Source organism: Mirounga leonina, unplaced genomic scaffold (assembly GCF_011800145.1).
Source record: "Mirounga leonina isolate KUSES-001 unplaced genomic scaffold, KU_Mleo_1.0 Mir_173, whole genome shotgun sequence".
Classification (NCBI taxonomy): Eukaryota; Metazoa; Chordata; class Mammalia; order Carnivora; family Phocidae; genus Mirounga; species Mirounga leonina.
In genome coordinates, this window is record NW_023270447.1 from 33,030,962 (window position 1) to 33,051,670 (window position 20,709).

At 39.0% G+C, this 20,709-nt stretch overlaps 2 protein-coding genes across 7 annotated transcripts in view; one reads left to right on the plus strand and one right to left on the minus strand.

The window, feature by feature from the left end:
• Positions 1 to 785: 785 nt before the first annotated feature.
• Positions 786 to 17,570, minus strand: TYW3 (tRNA-yW synthesizing protein 3 homolog). The gene is made up of 6 exons (XM_035018266.1): positions 17,280 to 17,570; positions 14,537 to 14,617; positions 12,765 to 12,863; positions 12,476 to 12,547; positions 9,438 to 9,571; positions 786 to 1,240 (listed from the first exon to the last, which is right to left on the minus strand). Exons 1-6 carry the CDS (start codon positions 17,451 to 17,453, stop codon positions 1,021 to 1,023), a joined length of 780 nt encoding a protein of 259 aa, XP_034874157.1. The 5' UTR covers positions 17,454 to 17,570; the 3' UTR covers positions 786 to 1,020.
• A 51-nt stretch (positions 17,571 to 17,621) lies between these two features.
• The window catches only part of CRYZ (crystallin zeta), an 80,609-nt gene continuing 77,521 nt past the window's right edge, over positions 17,622 to 20,709 (plus strand). For 5 of the 6 annotated variants that reach the window (XR_004681639.1, XM_035018263.1, XM_035018264.1 and 2 more), the window contains exon 1: positions 17,622 to 17,710. The gene's annotated coding sequence lies outside the window, so the exon portion shown is untranslated. Of the gene's footprint in view, positions 17,711 to 18,695; positions 19,565 to 20,709 lie in introns of those variants that run through there. The other variant, XM_035018262.1, reaches the window with a different exon arrangement.

The window sequence follows — 20,709 nt, forward strand, 5'->3', positions numbered from 1 at the left end:
TAATTTTTTCTTGACATTCTGATAATTTTATCCTAGCATTTATTAGTTCTAGGACTAACTAATAATTTCTTTTTAAATATAACTTTAATGATTTGATACTTTCTGAAGATACAGTATGAAAGCATCATTTTATAATGAAAATAAATGAGAGATAAATAGTAACACATATGCAAAAGTCTATTAATAACTTTATTTTTATTTGATGTGACGCTGTCAGTACTCCTGTCGTGTAAATACAGCAGGTGTCAGAAATATTATGTAGAAGAGGAACTGGAAGGCCTTGGAAACTCGATGATTTGCTCAAGGACCCCCCCCCCCCCCCCCCCCCCCCCCCCCCCCCCCACGACTCGGACCCAAGTCCTGTGATTCCTTGAAACTTTCCAAAATAGTATATGAGGATTCTATAAGGATTCCAAGGTCTTAAATGATCTTTTCTGACCAGGTTTAGTGAAAAACCAGGCCCACCCATGTGGCAGAGACCATGCCAGTGGCAGGCTCTGGTTTGTGAGAAATAACGGGAAGAAAGGGTTCAGGTATTTTGTCCTGAACAGAAAGCATATCAGTTGTTTTCTCCACAAAGTCAAAAGAAAGGGAAGGACTTGTTATTGGACTTCACGGCAACAAGAAGCAAGCTCATCCCCCTTTAAAGGCTGGAGGTTTCAAAGTGAAAAAAGAAGTAAAATGTTGTGATGATTTTTACTCAAACATTCCCAGTGTTAAGGTTCTCTTGAAAGAGTATTATAATTCTGTTTTGCAGAAGTAGAAATTGAAACTTAAAAAAGAGAGGCATTAAAAAGTCAATTTTATTTTTGCAATGAATCTCTATGTGACTAAAACAGATGGTATTTAATGAGCAAATATTATACAGAGCTATTTTAAAAAGCTAAGGATTTCTCTAAATATAGAGAAAGAATAAATCTTGCTTTTCTGAATGGCTCATATACTCAAGAAACTAAAATACTCTTGTAAAGAGCAGCTTTGTATTATCTATTAGAAACATTATTCTACCAAGACCGAATCTTAGTAATCTTCAGGGAAGATAGTAACACTGATTCCTAGGTCATCATCATTTTCACATTCTTTAACATTTTCTTCAGTAAAACATTTGCTGTGTGCTTCTTCTGGGTTTCTTTTCTTCTTACGAGTATATGATGATTTATTTTTGTCTTTGATTTTCTCTTTGGGACGTGAGTTAGTAATGTTTTCTTTTTCCAAAGCATGCTGTAGGCAGTTATAAAGCCTGTAAAGAAATAAGTACTACTGTTATATCTGTGTTCTCAAACAGAATGGCTGAAATACATTTAGAACTTATCAATTTGATAATGTTCCATATTAACCTTAAAATATAAAATGAAGCAGAGAAATAATGCTTCTTGCTTTTATAAGACCATTTAATTAGGAAGTGTGTTTTCAGTTCTTCAAGAACACTCTTGAAAATTGAGTTGGAAACATCTCTTGACAACCTGTATTCTACCTCAACTACTATTGCAGATGTAGGAGTCAAACAAAAAAGGTAAAAACAGAAGAGAAGTTATTTTTCTTTATAAAAAATCATAAATGTAATAAAATCTCACTTCAGAGAATTTGGCAAATATATGAGGTTACAAATATAGACTACCTCTACAGAACTACCTAGAAATAACCTCTCAATATTTTTATTCTTTCCAGTTAATTAATGTATTCTGAATTAATATAATTTATACATGTACCCATATGCCTACTATCTTTTACAAAATTATTATATATAGTTTTACATTGTTTTATCAAATTTAATATTTATTGAAAACATTTTCTATATCATCAAATAAACTACAAAATAACACTTTTTAATGGTAGTGTAATATTACGTCATCTAGGTTGGCCTTAATTTATTTTCAAACTTTCTCTAATACAAACAACAGTGTGATGAACATTTTTAAAAATAATGTGATCTGAGTTTCTAGCTACATTTTTAGGACAGACCGCTAGAAATGTAATTACCTGGCTAAAGGGTATAAACATTGTAAAGCTCTTGATAAATACTACCTGTTTTCCAGAATAGATGTTCAAAAAATATGCTTCTAATAGCAGTACTTGAAAGATCACTTCACCCATACATTGAATATTACCATCAAAAACATACTTTACTTTGATAGGTGACAATGGTATCTTATTATTTTAATTATCATTTTTTTGTTTGCCAGTGAAATTGTTTTTCATGTGTTCATTAGCTATCTTGATTTCTTAAGTGTAAACTACTCTTTTCCTTTCCTCATTTTTCTACTTTTAGTGTTAACTTTGTGGTACAACAAACTGTTAGCTCCCCGAAAATTGGTCTTCATGTCTTTTCTACTCCCATGTTAACACCTAATACAATCCTCTGCCTGACAGAGCAGCCTTCAGCACATGTGGGAGGGCAGCGAGGCGGCATGGGGTATCGCATGCGCTTCAGATGCCTTCCACCGGGAAAGCTAAAGGTAGGCTAATTCCAACCTTACTGAGTCTCGATTTCCTCATTTATCAAACTGGACATTATCCTGTACTGAGCTGGGTTGTCAGGTTACAGGTGATATATGTAAGGACCTAGCGCAGTGCCTAGCACAAAGTAAGTTCTCAATATGACCATTTTTACAGAATATAAATTCTATGAGACCAAGGATCCCATCTGTCTGGTTTTCTGTTACATTCTTAGCATGTAAGACAATGCTGGCACCCTCAGTAAAAATAAGTGAATAAATAAGTGAATAAATAACCACTGAACAAAAAGGTGAATATGGATGTGCTATCCTAGGTCCCCAAGTAGAGGAATCTGGAAGCTGAGAACTCCCTTGCCATTGTGGGGATCTCATCATGCTTTTATATTCTATGATAATGGCAAAGTGTGACAGAGAATTTTTGGCACCTACGGAATAGATTGCTATTTGGACCAATTTTCTTCTTTCTTTAATTCAGTGAATAGGCTAAGTTCTACTTGTAAAGGCTCTAAAACTGCCCTAAAAAACCCAAGATAATCACCAGTTTCCAAATATTCCACACAATTCTAATACATACCTAACATACTTACTACATATCCTGTCCATATTTTAAGAACTTATGTACTCACCACTTAGGTATACCTTGATATCCAGCACCAGGCTTGGCAAATAATAGGTGCTCAACAGATATTTCTTCAGTGAATAAATCAATCTCAAAGAGGAGGTACAGGACAAGGAAAAGCAGTATAGTAGGAGGTACAGCAAAGGGCTTTGGAAAATACTGATGTGTAATTTTTTTAGACCCTATTCCGTGGTAACAACCTTTTAATTTAATGCACCCCTATATCTTTACTTAATTGAAACCTGGTTCCCCCACAAAGACAACCATCTGCTCTGCATTTCTCTCAAGCGGAGATGCTTACTCTTTCTATATACCCCACCTAACACAGAGTTGGGATGCGGTCAGAACTGAGCTGGCTTACCAACATTCACCAGACCAAACTCCTTCATCTGCCCCTCATGCCATCTATCAATATTTCGTTCAGTCTCTTACATTTAGGGAAACTTCTACACTTGGCATGATCTTTCTCCAGGTCCTACCATCATCCCCGATGACTTTAATGACTGGTTTTCTTCTCATCTTTCACACTGCCTATTTAGAATAGCTTAACAAAATGACCCAGTAGAATGACTCATTTTATCTAAAACTTGTAAGTCCAAAACTTCATGCCACCAAGTGGTGTGAATCACCCCTATCTGATCATAAGAGGCTATAGTGATGTGCAACTCCATTTTCTACCATTCTCCACCCAACCCTGAACTTCAGACTCAGGTCACCAAGTCTTTTTTCTGGATTATACTTTATTCCTAGAAAATTAAAGGTAAGACTAAATTGCTCTTTTATGATCATAGAGAATTAATAGCTTGTGTAAAATATCTTGTCAATCACATAAAAAAAGTAATTAAAGAGGAACAGGTGCCTTACTTTAATCTTCCATTAAAGGACCTAAGAATTCACAGCTACATCCTTGGGGTACCAAAAACAGCTGGTAAAATGGAACAAAGGCCCTGTTGTCTGAAAGCCAAGAACAAATACTTCAAATACTTTTTCCTTTTGTTTTTCAAAGGGAATTTTTAAAAAGTTCTTTGGGAAACTATCTTTCTCAATAAGTCAGAAATTTGTTTTGCAATTATATGCTCTCCCCTCATAAAATGCCCCTTTATATAGCACTCTGAAGCCCAATTCTCAAAGTGCAATTTTCTCCGTTCTCACAGGCAACAAAAAGAACTCAGAAGATATTTTATCTTCTGAAAGGTATGCACAGGCAATTGTCTTCCCCACCCCCAAAGAAAATCAAACTGTCTTCAGTCTCTCTACTTCTGCAGTCAAGATTATCATGCCATGGGGCAACTTGTACTTAGTCTCTTCGTGACAGAACTTTTCAGACCTGCTCTAGGAAAACGAATTCTTGTTTTTCAGGTCAGTTAGAGGACCACTTGATATTTCTCTGACTTCTGAAATAGGAACATAAAATTAATGAAATCTAGCCACAATTTCATACCCTTTTAGGGTTCCATTATTCACAAATAACAAAGAAGGCTATTTTCATGGATACGTATTTAGATTAACTTGATTAAACTCTAGCATTTTTATTAAAAAACAGGTATGTGATGGAGCCCGTGCCAGGCTCTGGAAAGAGAGGTAAAGGACCCGGTTGTGCTCTCAAGGAGCTCAGGGTTTAATGGGAGCAGCAGAACTGTAAAGACATATTCAGCATGCCATGAAGAAGACAAGAGGAATGGGGAGCATGGAGGGGGTTGGTACCCTGCTTCAAGTGAGATCATGAAATGCTCTTTGGAAAAACACCCAATGCCGGGGCTGAATTGCAAGGATGGACGGTAGTTGGCTAGGTACAGGAGAGGAAAAAAATGAGGGAACCGAATATCCAAGGGGGAACTATACAAAAATAAAGTTATGTGTTTTCACTTTATATTATTTGCTCCTTTGATCTTAAGTATTATTATTCACCTGTTTTAGTTCTGTTTTAAAAATAAGACTAGCAATGACGAGGAGTCTAAGACATCTGTTATCCTTGCCTCCTCCTTCTTTCTACCCCCATTTCCAGTCTGTCACCAAGTTCTGTTTACATTCTGCACTATCACTCCCATTCATCTTGCTATTCAAGCTCCTGTTACTTCTCACCTTGACTATACAGCAAGAGCCTACACCGCTCACTCTTATCTCTAAGCCATTTTACACATCTTCCAGAATAATCATCTAAGGCTTTGAAGCCTTGTAAGTAGCACTACTGATGGAAAAATCAGTTAGCAAATTTAGAAAACATTTATTAACTACTATTCTCACACCAGACACTCAGAAAATGATAAATAAGAAACTGTCATTGCCTTTGGGGAACTCAATTTAATGGGTTAACTTTTAAGTTCCTTTATTGTTTATTATTAATTCAATAAACACGTACTGGTTTTCTACTATGAGCTGGACACTATCTTAGGTTTTGGGATAAGAAATATTTAAAGCGTGTATGTGTATGGTTGGTGGCAGGGAGAACTCAGTCCTATTTCCAGTGTGACCACATTGTAGTGGAAGAAAAGGACATACATGCAATTAATGTTTCAGTGTGGTTCATATTTCTGTTTTGCATTGAGGAATAAACTGTACCAATACTGGTAAATAATAAGAAGAATCTGAACCAAGGAAATGGCTATGGGGTTGAGACTAGGACAAGAAAGTTAATCAGGAAAGGCTGATGGAGTATTCTAGTTAGATACATTCAAACGGTTATTGGATATCTAGGCTCAGGACTTGGGAGAGATTTGGAAGACCTATCATTATATATGGGGAAGTAGCTGAAGCAATGGGCCAGGGGCGGCATTTTAGAGAACAATAATATTTAACCAACAGATAGACTAGTGAGGGAAATCCAGAAGGAAGCTAAGGAGGAGCACCACAAGCAGGAAGGAAAGCAGCAAAGTAATAACAGAATTTCATATACCTGCCAACAGGTATATGAAAAAATGCTCCATGTCATTAACCGTCAGGGAAATGCAAATCAAAACCACAGAGATCTCTCACACCTGTCAGGATGGCAACTATCAAAAAAACCCACAAGAGACAGCAAGTATTGGCAAGGATGCTGAGAAAAGGAATGCTTGTGCATTGCTGGTGGGAATATAAAATAGTGCAGTTCCTGTGGAAAACAGCACAGCAGTCCTTCAAAGAATGAAACATGGAACTACCATACGATGTAGCAATTCTACTTCTGGGTATACACCCAACAGAACTGAAAGTAGGACTCAAACGTCTGTACACACTTGTTCATAGCAACATTATTCACAAAAGCTTAAAGATGGAAAAATCCCAAACGTCCACTGATAAGTGAATGGATGGATAAATAAAATGTGGCATGTAAATACAGTGGAATATTATTTAGCCTTAAAAAGGAATGAAATTGTGATACATGCTACAACATGGACACACTCTGAAGACCATATACTGAGTGAAATAAGCCAGACACAAAAGGACAAATATTACATGATTCCACTTATATGAGGGACCTAGAATAATTGAATTCATAGTAATAGAAAATAGAATAGTAGTTACCAGGCGCTGGGAGTCTGGGGAATGGGGATTTATTGTTTAACGGCTACAGAGTTTCAGTTTAGGATGATGAAAAGGTTCTGAAGATGGACAGTGGTGGCTGCATAACAATGTGAATAATAATGCCATTGAAATGTACGGTTAAAATTGGTAAGTTTTATGGTATATATATTTTACCATAAAAAAGAAAAGTTTTAAAAAAATAACCAACCATTGGAAATAGATTCATTTACTTTTCTCTCCAATTTGCTTTATCAACGGTATTATATGCCAATGTATTCAGCCCTTTTACTCTTTACTTAGCATTTTCTTACTACACAGTTGGTGAAGAGAAGAACATGGCCAATTTTGTTGTACTCAGAGTCAAATGGTGGTTTCTTCTGACCCAAGTCAGTCCTGATCTCTTATTAACAGTCCAAAGATAGCCTTCCTCTTATAATTGGTAAAGAGATCTCCAAACCTCATATTTTTTAGCTGGAAATCATTATATATAAAATTATCTTCTTTCCACTAAGAAGTGGGCTTGGGAATTGTTTCACACAAACCTTTTTTTGTATTAAAAATGTTTTACCTCTTAACTTTGATTTTTACATTTCTAGGCTATTTCTTATTGCTGAAATGTTACTGATTAGGACTTGACTTTTAAAAATTCTACTATAGTTATTTGAATTGTGAACCTTTGGTCCTGTAACAAACCAATTTTAGTACTCAAAGTCTGATTGCAGAACTTATCACCTTCAGTATTTATTATTTTTTTCACTTTTCCACATCAGAAGGGTAACTTTCTCTCTGCATTTGGTTGAATGTACAGCTGTTCCCAAAGGAGCTCTCTAATTTGTTCCCCCTTTCTGAATTCACATGTAATCTTCTAATCAGTGTCTTAAGACACTTTTTACCCTTCTTTAATTTTTCACTGATTTTATATGATGAGCGTGGCTCTCTTGATGGCAGCATGCACACTATAATCTCCAAACATATTTTTGAGTCAATGGATTTAAAGTATAATTTGATTTTATAGTTGGTGAACGTGGCTCAATTAACTTCACCAGGTGTATACTTAGTTGCTCTTGGGCTATATTTATAATCTTGTTGAAATTCAAGTAAGGAAACAGAGAAACTGATTTGTTACTTCCTACATTTTAGCAAAGAGCCTCACTGGAATACAATCTAAGAAACATAGTAAACTTACGGAACGGTACCAACAAGTACCTACATGTAGTTCAAACTCTGTAGTCTGGTGAAGTGGCTGGGTGCTCCTCAGTACTTACTTGAAATTACCACTTCATTTAGAATGTTTGCTCAAAGCACCTGGTAGCCAGGCAACCCCTCAGCTTTTTTCAACCAGTGTTCTAGAAAATTAAGCTCCAATGCCCTAAGCCATCCATTGTCTATAATGGGTTAACTTCTCTCCAATGTATCTAGAATGGAAGATATATACCAGTTTTGCAAGAGAGAAAGTCACTTGAATAATTTCGTGAATTCTATCGTTCAAATGAGGAGTCCTGGTTAAGAAAGCCTGGATGGTTTGTAATGATGTGATCATAGGTTTATTTTCTATTAGGTGTCAATGAAGAAGGAAAAGAGCTACCCTATCCTGAGAATCCATGACATGACAGGGATAGGGCCAGTCATTATACAGATGCTATTTATACGAAAACTGTTCTGTAAGACAGGTATTTCTCCCAAGTTAGATAAAAGAAAAATGAAGTCAAGAATGTTGAGTAAGTGTGGTGGAACCTGGATTCAAATTCAGTTCTGCCTCTGGAACCAAATTCTACCTCTTTCCACCATCGTACACTGCTACCATTAGCACTTGTAGCCTTAGCTACTTTTAAAAAAAAATTGTAGGTATTAAAGAATTTTAAGCAGGCAAGTAAAACACTAGGACTTCTTTGCACTTTACAGACAGGATTCTGATGGTGATATTGAGAATGGCTTGGCAGAGAGACACACTAGAAACATTCTACTATGAGACCAGCTAACAAGGCTATTGCAGTGGTCTTGAATAAAGAAAGTGACAGTACAGATGGGGAGAGAAGAATGATTTAAGAATTATTTAGGCAGTGAGTGACTCATCGTGAGGTAGCCAAGGAGGTGGGGAGAAGGGGAAAGGACATTATAAATGACAACAAGTTGGCCATCACTCCTTGATAAACTCAGAAGCATGCACCTTGCTGATGGCAGATCGCTGGCATTCCTTTCATGTAAGAAAGCATCATCGTCACTTCTTTATGCCAAAAACTCTGTTTTTATGAAAAAGTTGAAAAGAAAGTAATGTAAGAGTTTTATTTACCAGGAGGTAAAATTTAAGGAGAAGAGAAGGTATAAAGATATAAATTGATAGTCATGATCCTGGGGTAGTCATGATCCTGGGATCCATGATCCTTCCGGGGACAATTATGGCAATTCTAGATCTAATCCGTAAGAATCAGCCACATATGTAAAATATTTATTAGACTAAAATTAACCAGGTTGCTTTCCTCAAAAGGAGATTCTGGATAATCACCAGTAGATCACATTCAGGGGGCAGTGTGTACCTCTTCCCTGGCTGCCTTCAACTTGATCAGTTATGGTCCCCATTGCTGTTGGGCTCTCTTACCTGAGGGACTATGTTTCTCTCCCTTTATCCCTGTTGCTGGTAGTCATGTCCCACTATCCTCCATGTATCTTCCCTTTACACTGCATTTAGTACCTTTTACTGTCTGGGCTACTCTCACCTGTTACTTTGATCATTTTTTTATTATCTGAGATAAGACTACAAATAGAAAAGCAGTTGGGAGTATAAACTGAAGATGGTGTGTATCAGCATTTTTAAATATGACCTAGATATATAAGAATAACATAGAAATATCCAATTAACATACCTTTCAATTCTCTTCTTGTTTTCCTCCATTTTTTGATTTGCTATCTTTAACAGAAATTCAATATATTCCTCGGTTACCATCAGTTTTCCCTTATGGCTTAATGGAACTTCTAAGCCATGTGTGCTTCGGATAGCCTACAAGGAACAAACAATTTTAGATATAATGACTTATGTACTAGACACACTGAAAATAACCAAAGAACAGTCCCAGTCAGGGCTGTGTTTAAACATAGTTTGGTTCTATTATAGGATTTAAGTTTATGCTTCAATATACTTTAGCTAAACACAACTGAATCGAAGGAGATTAAATAGATTTTCCCATCACATAAAGTTATTTCTTTTTTTTTTTTTTAAAGATTTTATTTATTTATTTGAGAGAGAGAGAAAGCATGAGGTGGGGAGGGTCAGAGGGAGAAGCAGACTCCTCGCTGAGCAAGGAGCCCGATGCGGGACTCGATCCCAGGACTCCAGGATCATGATCTGAGCCGAAGGCAGTCGCTTAACCAACTGAGCCACCCAGGCGCCCCATAAAGTTATTTCTTAAGACGGGCGCCTGGGTGGCTCAGTTGGTTAAGCGACTGCCTTCAGCTCAGGTCATGATCCCAGGGTCCTGGGATCGAGCCCCGCATCGGGCTCCCTGCTCCGCGGGAAGCCTGCTTCTCTCTCTCCTACTCCCCCTGCTTATGTTCCCTCTCTCGCTGTGTCTCTCTCTGTCAAATAAATAGATAAAATCTTTAAAAAAAAAAAAAAGTTATTTCTTAAGAAAGTCATTCTACATATTGTCTTTCAGGAAAGCAGATAATATCCAAAAATCCAATCACTTTAACAGTTTCAGTCTCACTAAAGCTTAGAAAGCTTTAATATGCTATTTAAAGAAAAGAAATAAATGAAATCTCAACAGAAGCTTCAAGGGAAAATCAAATGGACTGGATTCGGAAGAGCCTCTTAGTGCTGCTTGAGCAGAGTGCGGTTATAAACCATGCCTGCTCTATCTCACAAAGGGGCTGCTTTCTCCATGCTTTAGGGTTGCCAATATTAATAAACTTCTTGATGAAACCGTCAATGGGTTCCAAGTAAGTCCAAACAGTGGAAATAGGTTAAGAACAGCAACAAAAACTAGCATAGGAAATAAAAATTCTTTCAGTGAACTTTTACTGAGCATCTACAGCCCCATGAAAGGTATGAAGACACAGAATAAACATAATAGGATCCCTGCCTTTGAAAGCTCACACTTTAAAACAGGAAATAGATAAGTGAACAAAGAATGACAAGACAACACAGGCGCTGTGCCAGGAGACACACACACACACACACACACGGGAACGCGTCCAGGCCTCGGTTTTAGGAGAAGGGTGGCATTTGAGTTAGGATTTTAAGGATAAGTGCAATTTCACCAGATGTAAAAATGGGGGCAGGGGACATTGTGGCCTGAGAATGACTTATCTACAGTCATGGACACATGAAAGAGCGTGATACATTTGGGAAACAGCTAATAGTTTTCTATCTCACTGGAGCATAAGTGTGGTAGAAGGAGATGAGCATAAGTAAGGTAAATGGAAAATAGTTTGGGTAGGGCCTTGAATACCGGGGGAGATATATGGAGACGCTGACTTTTTTATTATTTATTATTATTATTTTTTAAAGATTTTATTTATTTATTTGACATAGAGATAGAGCCAGAGAGCACAAGTGGAGGGAATGCCAGAGGGAGAGAGAGAAGCAGGTCCCCACTGAGCAGGGAGCCTGATGCGGGGCTCGATCCCAGGACCCTGGGACCATGACCTGAGCCGAAGGCAGGCGCTTAACCATCTGGGCCACCCAGGTGCCTGACCCTGGCTTTTTTAAAAGGGGGATTCTGATAGTATTGGTTTGGGGGGCTGAAGGAGAAGATGGGTAGTAGGAAGACGAGTTAGGAAACCATTGTAAAGACTGAGGGGAGGGATCATGAAGGCTTAAGTAGGGGCAGTGACAGAGGGCTTAGAAAGGTGGAGTCGGGCATAAGAAATTAGAGGCAGATGTGATAGGACTTGTAACTGAATACGAAAGACAAAGGAATGGAAAGTGAATGAACGGTTCTGTTCTTGCTTGGGCTACCAAATGGAGTGTATGGGAAGGAGACAGGGACACAAACCAGTACCGTGGCTTTGACTTTCTATTTAGGCATGTTTTTTTATAGGTGTCTTCTTTTGTAAGCCATCTCTATTTGGGAAATGGGCAACTTATTAAAAATAGATAGAAAATAGGAAAGTCTAGGAAGCTAGAATGGAAGAAAACCTGAAATAGTTAAAAAGCAAAGAATACATACCATTACAAATAATAAATACTATAGAAGATCAGAAGAGGGCAAAATCAATAGGAGTTGACTTGGCCAAGAAAGGACTGAGAGAGGCTGGAGGCTTAGAAAGGGCTTTAAAAATCATCTAGTCCAGGGTTGGCAAACTTTTTCTGTAAAAGGATAGATAATAAATATTTCTGACTTTGTGGCCATACAGTATCTGTCGTAACTACTCACTTTTGCCATTGTAGCACAAAAGCAACCTGAGACAAGAATTTATCAAGTGGGAGTAGTGGGATCTGACCTCCTGTGGACTGGACTTGGTCCCAAGGCAGTAGTTTGCTAGACCCCTGATATGGCCAAGAAAATTGAGACCCTGAAGGATCAGGAGCTTGACCAAGTTCATATAGCACAGCTGTGGTGTAACCAGTCTCTGTGTAGAGGACTTCAGACCCCCTGCCTATGATTCTCTCCACTATATCATGGTGCTGATTACACTGAGCTTTGACTATTTAGGATGAGGAGGGCACAGAGAATCAGGTTGAAAGTACGTAGAGGAAGACACTATAAAATAAGAGCTCAAATGCAAATCTAAGAACTCTAGACTTTGCTCTGTAGGAAAGAATAAAGTACTGAAGATTTCTGAGCAAGGGAATGGCAAGATTTGAGTAGGGAGAGACTAAAGACAGGAGTCTAATGAGGTTTTTCAATAATCTGAATCACTTCATGCCCAAAGAACTGCTTTTTCCCAAAAGTTATCTTACCAACATAGTCTTTCCTCTCTTTCCCATGGTTATGCCAGAGTTCCTGAAACCAGAATCTATTGCCAGTGAATGCTGTAAAAAAAATAAATTGGTTAAATTCTGATAATCTGGCTAATCGAATAAACTGGTTAGCTTTACAAATTGCAGAAACACATATAGCCCCAAATCTATAATTAAATTTAAAAACTCATTAATTAAACTAAAATCATATTATTTTTTGGTAGATTTAAAGCTTAGAATTAAATCTACCCACATACCTGTAAATTCAAGTATAATCATAAAATGTTACCAGAATCTGTGCATCCTGCAACTGTCGACACTGCACGTGAAGAATAAGTGGTTCAAATTTCAAAATGGCATCACCATTTGCTTTCTTCAGAGCTGCAATCTAAATAAATGAGAAGTGTTAGCATCAGACCCCAATATATGATCCTTTTCTGTGGTGACCCTTTACCATATACAACTTCAGTTTTTCCCAGAAACATTCAGAATCATCCAGCATCCTTTTTCTGCAATAACTTTTCACTCTGCTTTCTTGGTCCTCTTCCTCCAAACACTGATTAATCTGCTTATTCTTTTAAAAGACCTGATTTCCAATTCTCCCATAAACCTCTGTGTCATTCTTTCTAGCCATACCTGGGAAAGTAAACTACTACTCTATTTAACTCTGTAACAGATTTTCACTAAGGAATACGGTAGGTGGGTGTCTGGCTGGATCAGTCCATAGAGCATGTGACTCTCGATTCTGAGGTCATGAGTTCAAGCCCCATGTTGGGCATAGAGCCTACTTTGAAAAAAAAAAAAAAAAAAAAAAAAGGAATATGATATGAAAGTTTTGTTTAGGGAGCCTGGGTGGCTCAGTCAGTTAAGCACCTGCCTTCGGCTCATGATCCTGGGGTCCTGGGATCCAGCCCCACATGGGGCTCCCTGCTCAGCAGCGAGTCGGCTTCTTCCTCTGCCCCTCCCTGACACTTGTGCACTTGCTTGCTCTCTCTTTCTCTCTCGCGCGCAAGCGCACAAAAGTAAATAAATAAAACATCTTAAAAAAAGGGAAGTTCTGTTTAAATGCTTTGTTATTAGATTGACGTTTGAGATGCATATATGTCTGAGCTAGAATTTATACAAGGTGGTTGTTATTTCTGTCCACCTAGTATCCTTGGGCTGTATCCTCCCTTTTTCACACCATTTGATTCTGATGGGACTGTCAATCATGACCCTATCGCTCATGACTCCTGCTATAATAATCTCAGAGATGCCAAGTGCCTAGGTCTGATCGAGGATAATATTCCATTCTACCGGCAAAAATAACTGATCTCAAGGGGAGAACATCTAACCCAAGCAGGATGACTCAGACTCCTCTGGGAATACCTGGATATTAGCAAGAAGAAGTCCTTTTCTGCTGGGGCTGTTGGCAGCTATTTTTCCTACTACAGAGACTGCCTCCAGCAGAAGAGAATAAGGGCCAATATGCAGAAAGAACCAGTACCCAAAGAAAGAGATGAAGAATGAGTGAGTATACCTAAGACAACATTTAGGCACCTGAACAGGTAATGTAAAGTGCCTGACTAATACAAACTTATATGAACTCTTCTAAACATTTGTAATTTCTGAAACTAAATAACCCAGGACAGATCAGAAGATTTACAAGAAGCAATCCAGATAAATAATGTATAACTTATTTATGTCAGTATGTTGGTAATATATAGATAGTACTAATCCCTTTCTCCGAGCTCCCTTCTCCTTGTATAATTTATTTCAGGTTACAGAGTTATCAAATGGTAGAAATGAAATTCAAATTTTCAATCTACTATGTGTCCAATACCCATGAACTCTCTATGTTGAAGAGGATGTGTTTTGTTGAGCAATAAGTAATGCTTATATACATATTTATACTTTTATTTCCCAAATCAAAAAAGCCACTGTAATGAATTCTCAGGTTTTCTAATCTTTAGTCATTATAATTAAGCATATAAATCCACCTTGAATGTTCTGTTTTTTTATATGTATTTAATGTGATTCTGAATTAAAAGTTTATTTCTAAGTTTATATATAAAAACTTACCACATCATCCTTTACACAAGGTTTGTGTGTAACCAGTAGCCAGCAACGGTTTTGCTTTTGAACCTCAAAACCATTTATATCCTAAAATTAAAAAATAAACATAATTTAATTCAATCATATAATATTTACACAAATAATAAGTACAATGCATAGCATAATTGTAAGCTTTCTTAGATTAATAATTCCAAGTGGTAATTTTAAGTATTACTGAGAATAATTCACTAGGTTTTGGGTAAACTTAATCCAAAACAAAAATGAGACCAAATTAGTTGAAATATAAAGAAAATAAATTGTTTATTAAGGTATAAAAATATTTTCTGAAATATGGTCACGATTTTGTCAGGAGAAGAGGGATTATTGTAAGGGGTTGTATGTTAGCAGCCCTGAGTTATACTCCAGTTGTTTTATTTGGCTTGCAAACTATTTTTTTTTTTTTTTTTTTGAGGGAGAGAGGAGAGAGAGCATGATTGGGGGGGTTGAAGGGGCAGAGGGAGAGGGAGAGAGAGAGAATCTTAAGCAGGCTTCATGACCCTGAGATCATGACCTAAGCTGAAATCAAGAGTCGGATGCTCAACCTACTGAGCCTCCCAGGTGCCCCTTGGCTTGCACAATATTAAAAAAGCAAACAAAAGAACAACTTGGAATTCCCTTTGTAAAAAAGCACTGTCCCAATCCCACACAGGACCTATTACTTTTTACTGACAGGTGGACTGTTCACACCCTTATAATATGTCTCTAGTTTCTAAAGGCATACATTTGTAACATCGGGATTAGACTATATATATAGACCCAAAGGGCAGAGCTAGGACTGCAAGGTCAAAGCTTCAAGAAGCCAATACCTTAACATCAGGTTTTTGTTTTTGTTTTTAATTAACTGAAAAAAAATGTTTATTTGTAAAGTTCTTTTAGATTCTTTGGGTATAAACAGATTCTACCCTCAAGGAGGCTGGAAAGAAGATGCAGGAAACCACACTTAGGTCTAAATCACTATACTTCTACAAAGTTAACTATTTTTACAATGAGTTCACAGGAGACTTGGCTGTCTAGCTTTGGAAAGAGGAAGAGCTGTGCCTGTCCTAAATAACTGGTTTGTCTTCACTGAATGACCTCAGTGACATTTATCTGATCTTATGTTGCCTGCTCTAAATGTTAGAACCAAATGTGTGACTCACCTCTAGCAAATTTACAGAATCTAGGGGCATACTTAGGAACTAATGCCATCTCTAGCTTCATCTTATCTATATTCCCTTCATCCAGATTTTCCCACTTTTTTCTTCTTGTATTGCTTTTCTTTAAGTTGATGCAAATCCTTCCCGAAATAAGACTAAATGAAAATAAATAATATACATAAAATGAAAAGAGGTTCTGAAAAAGTCCTGAGGAAGTTCAGAAGAAGCAGTCATTACTTACAAGTGGGTATGTATGCTTGTGTTCAGATGGGAGAGGGGAGTTTTGGGAGTCGCATCTCAAATATACAGAGATGGGGGAAACATTTCAGGAATAATAAATATGAACAAAGGCAAAGGCAGGTAAATATAAGATGAAAAAGAGAATAGTTCAGTTTTAGTAAAGAGATAAACATGAAGAGAAGTAGCAGAAAATATCACAGCAGCAGAGGGGTTCGAAGGTATACTAGAATAAGGGTTTGGATTTTCTGATGTTGGAAAAATGTGTAATAAAAGATTTCAGCATAGATGAGTGACATGCAGAGTTGTCTTTAACAGTATGTAACATGGTTTCGGGTAGAGAGAATGGTAGATAAGGGACCTGTTAGGAAAACGCTGCAGAAATCCAGGTAAAATAGGGCAGTAGGAGAGAGTAAGCCCAGTGCCACTGCTCAGGAGGCAATGGTTGCAATATAAAAATATACAGACCCTGCTAACCTGCGGGACCAGCAAATTATCAGTCAATTTATCAGTCAAATTATCAGTCAATGAGGGATCTAAAAAATGAGCTTATGAGTGTGCTGTCTTTCATGCTCTGAATTCAATCCTAATGTTAAAATTGACATGCAGCTAACTTTCATAGCACACTTAATATGGGCCAGGCATGTGCTAAATGTTTCAAATTATCCCATTTCTACTACGCAAAATCCCTATGAAGCCGATACTCTATAATCCTCAGTTCATAGAACAGGGAGGGGCTGAGTTTAGATAACCTTCCTAAAATCATACAGCCAGTAAGTCCCATAATTAGCTTAGAATCGAAGCAGTATCACTCCAAAGTCTGAGGGCTTGACTAACCCATACTGTACATTTTATTGGATTCAGCGTAATGTAAAAATTACCAGAACTGTAATAACGGAGTGGGCCACTAGGAGGCAGTAAACGCCTTAACCCTGGAGACGCTCTATGCAGGTGATTTGGTAAAGCGACTGAAGAGAAAAGCCGCCTCGCCCTGCTGGGAGTTTTTAAATTCCCCTAGTATTTAGAATCATATTCTCTAATCCTTGCAACCCAAGAGCATTCTCAGGCCAGCAGTTTCGCCATCACGTGGGGGCTTGTTAGAAATACATAGTATCATCAGCTCCATCCCAGAATTACTGAATCAGAATCTGTATTATAAAAGAGCACCTGGTGATGCTCTTTTATAGACACATTAAAGTTTTAGAAGCACTGGTCTAATTCAGCCTTTACGTTTCATAAAGAAGCCGAAACCACCCATCAGAAGGACAAACACAGGCTGGAATGGGGTGTTGCACTGGGTGGGCACCACAGGCTGGCGCTGAACAAAAGGGCCTCACCCCGTCTAGGAGGATGATGCGCCCAGCGCAGGAACTGGTGGTGAAGTACGGTTCTCGCCCATTCAGGAGCTGCACAAGTTCTACCACATCCTCGTCCACACTGCCCTTACGGCTGAGGTCCGCTTTGCTCAGACACTGCGCCTTCCATCTCCTGAACTCTGCGGTACGATCCATGCGAGGAAGGATTTAGGGCCTATACTTTGACGTTAGCCCACGCCTCTCCCTGGGGGAAGCCATTTTGAAGCGGGTGGTGGCCGGAGAGGCCCAAACTTCCTCCTCGTCCCGCGCTCGGGAGCGAGTCGTGCCCTCCCCTGGGGGCGGGGAGAGACGCGCGGGCGAGGCGGAGACAGCAAGTAGAAGACGCCCAGGCCCGTCCCCTTTTCTGTGGAGTCTGAGCCTTCGCAGGTTTTGCTTCCCCGCCCTAGAACCGGGTAAGTGGTTTTAAAGAAAGTCCCCTGTAGTTGTCCAGGCAGCGGATCTCCCCGCCGCTCGTCCACAAAAGGGCCGCGTTTGATTGGGGTCGCGCTCTTGTGCCGCGTTCTGTCCTGGAGAATGTGAAAAAGGAGCTCGTGGCCGAAGACCTTTCCCTCTAGGGGCTGCTAATTCCTCATCCGTAAACCACGCAGGGACTTTCCCGTGCGGGCCGCGAGCTCCCAGCCCTGGTCTCCGGTGAGATCTGCGTTTCGGCTGCACCCCGCAGGCCGCCGCGGGCGCCGCGGGCGCCGCTCCCGCCGCCGGGCCTGGGCTTGGGCGTTCCTGCCGCAGCCGGCGTCGGCCGCGGGCCCTGCGCACAGCCCCGCGGGGGAACAGGCTGCTGCTCTGCCGTTCCCGCGGCTGCGGGGCCCTGGAGCTCCACCCGCCCGGTCTTAAGTCGCCTCTGCCATCGGAGGTGCTGTCTTACTTTTGGAGAGAAATGCCTAGTTTCTTTGACACGCCCACCCACCCACCCACCCCGGTGACCCCCACCTGGAATAATTTTCAAAGGAAAAAAAAAAAATGACAAAACACCGCGTAAACACATCGTTAAATGCTCACTTAGTTCCAGGATGAGGCTTATCACGGTGACCAGAGAATGCGTTCATGACTGAACTATTTAAAGGCTCAAGTTTGGACTGGTAAGGGAAAAGTTGTGCGATTCCCACTGAAGCCACTGGCACGCTACATGTCTGGTCAGCATCAGCAAATCGCACTGAGCTCTTCCCGAGCCGGGAGCGCCGCCGGCCTCGTTCCACCCAGTCTTCACATCCAAGAACCTGGAGGGGTTTAGAATTATCTATTCATCTCCTCCTCCACCGCCCCCTCTTATCAGAAGTGGGCACCGAGATCCAGACCAGGGAAGTAACCTGACAAGGTCACCCAGCCAGGAAGAGGCTTTTCTTAGGCTACTTTTAATTTTTTGGTTTTTTTTTACATTTCTGGCTTAAGGCTAAAAAAAAAAAAAAGGCTTACGTGAGTCATTCTTGATCAGCAGCAGCACATTTCATAATGATGACTCTCTTTCCAAGTTCTTATTTTGTTATGTCTTGCTAGAAATTCTTACTTAATTTTACTTATGCTCTTCTCTCATAAGTGCCCTTGCTATGCCTTTGTGACTTGATTTCTTCATTCTGTATTGAAATATAGTTCTAACATTTTCCCTGTCCGTTTAGTTTTTATTTAAACCAAGCAGATTGAAACAGAGCATAGAGAAGATCACTGTTTGAGGAGGAATTTTAAATTCTGTATTTCCTAGATTTCCAAAGTATGCTTGGCAACTTTTTATAGGTCAAAAGTACAACCAAAAATTAAACCAGGTCCTCTAATTTAAAGTTTATACTTGATAAATAGAAAAATCTATTTAAAAACACTAGCAAGGTGGCAGGCCTGCTGACACACAAATAATTTCGTCTGAATAATAGAGCGTGTTGCATGCTGGGCATGCTGTGAAGCACTCACACCCTGCGCTGTTGCAGTTAATCTTCACAAGGATTCTATGCTAGGGAGTACTGGCCCCATTTTACAGATAAGGAAATTATTAGTTTTCCTAATAGAATCTTGTCCTGTGTATCACTACTGGATCCCCCTAACTTACAGACATTTGGAAAATTTCACACTCTGAGCAGATGCCTTAATCATAAAATATGTAATCCTACCTGCAAGGGTTAGTTGAATTTTAAGAAGTTAAAGGATCTTCTGTGCCAACATTTCAAAGGGGAAGATGAAAAGGATTGTACAATAAGGGTACATCACCAATCAACATTTAAGATAGAGGACTTGGATTCTAGCTCTGCTTCTGTGTGACCCTGGTGAGTCTCTTACCCTCTTGGGATGTTTTCTCATCCATAACATGGATGGTGATTTTATTTCCATTTCTGCATACGATTAAATGGTTGCTTTTCTACCTATTGTGAAAATAATTATACCAGTGGACATAAAAGATGTGCTTTTTCGAAGAAATCAGGTATTGGGTTTAAGAATTATAATTACAATTTGTGTGTTGTATTATTTCTTTTTATTATTCCTTTTGACGTATCACCTTAATGTGTTATGTATTATGAAGCAGATGATGATCCCATTATGGGTAGTTGAGGGGGTTTTCAAAGGCAGTTTGTACAGATCGAAGCCTGATCGATCATAGTGGCGAAGACTCAGTGAGAAATAAGATGGACAGAAGCAAAGTAGAAGACAGCACTGTCAAGGTTATACCTGGTCTCCTTACATGCTTGGTAGGATAAGATGGTAGTACTAGGCAAGGCAGCAGGGTCTTCTAAATCCTGTATTAAGGATGAGAATCCTCCTTCCTTTGTTCTTTTCTGCCAGCTTAGCAGATATCAAAATGTAGGGGGAAATGTATGTGTTAGATAATTTTGACAGATCCTATTTTGGGATAATTTTCCTTTTATTACCACTACAGTTCTTTGAGGATAATAATGATGTCTGTTGGTGAAAAGGTAGATGCAAGTGCTTGAAAGAAATAAATAGGAAGTAGGTAGAAAGTGGAAAAGCAGCTGCAGATCTTAACGTGGTGTGTGTAGCTGTGTGAAAGAATGAGAGCACAGAGTGAACAGGAGCTAGGAGAGGGGCTGGGGCATTTTCTCTTTGCCCTTTGTGTTCTCTGGGGTTAGCACAGGGCCTCGCTTACAGTTAATGTTCAAAAAATACATGTTGAATGAATAACAACCAATATTTAATATTAATGTTTGTTTAAATGATTCTCCAGACTGAATCCTTTGAGGCCAGGGTCCTGTTTTTATAATCTGAGTCCTGTAAATATTGTTATGTAAAATCAAAAGTGATTATGGAATTGTAGAATCAAGAGTATTTTAATGAATAAGAAATTGAAAAGGAGAAAAGAGATGGGAAGGGAATCATGATATCTACTATATATAGGAGTGAACATTTGCCAGGTTTAATGCTTGATGCTTGCTCTGTCTCTAGCACAGTAACCCTG

Bases quoted from the DNA above. Each gene is read 5' to 3' on its own strand.
- TYW3 (XM_035018266.1), bottom strand. From the start codon at position 17,453: ATGGATCGTACCGCAGAGTTCAGGAGATGGAAGGCGCAGTGTCTGAGC. The intron at 9,572-12,475 runs GTAAGATAACTT...TGTTCCTTGTAG, and splicing joins AGAGAGGAAAGACTATGTTG to GCTATCCGAAGCACACATGG. The intron at 1,241-9,437 runs GTATGTTAATTG...ATTTCTTTACAG, and splicing joins AACAAGAAGAGAATTGAAAG to GCTTTATAACTGCCTACAGC.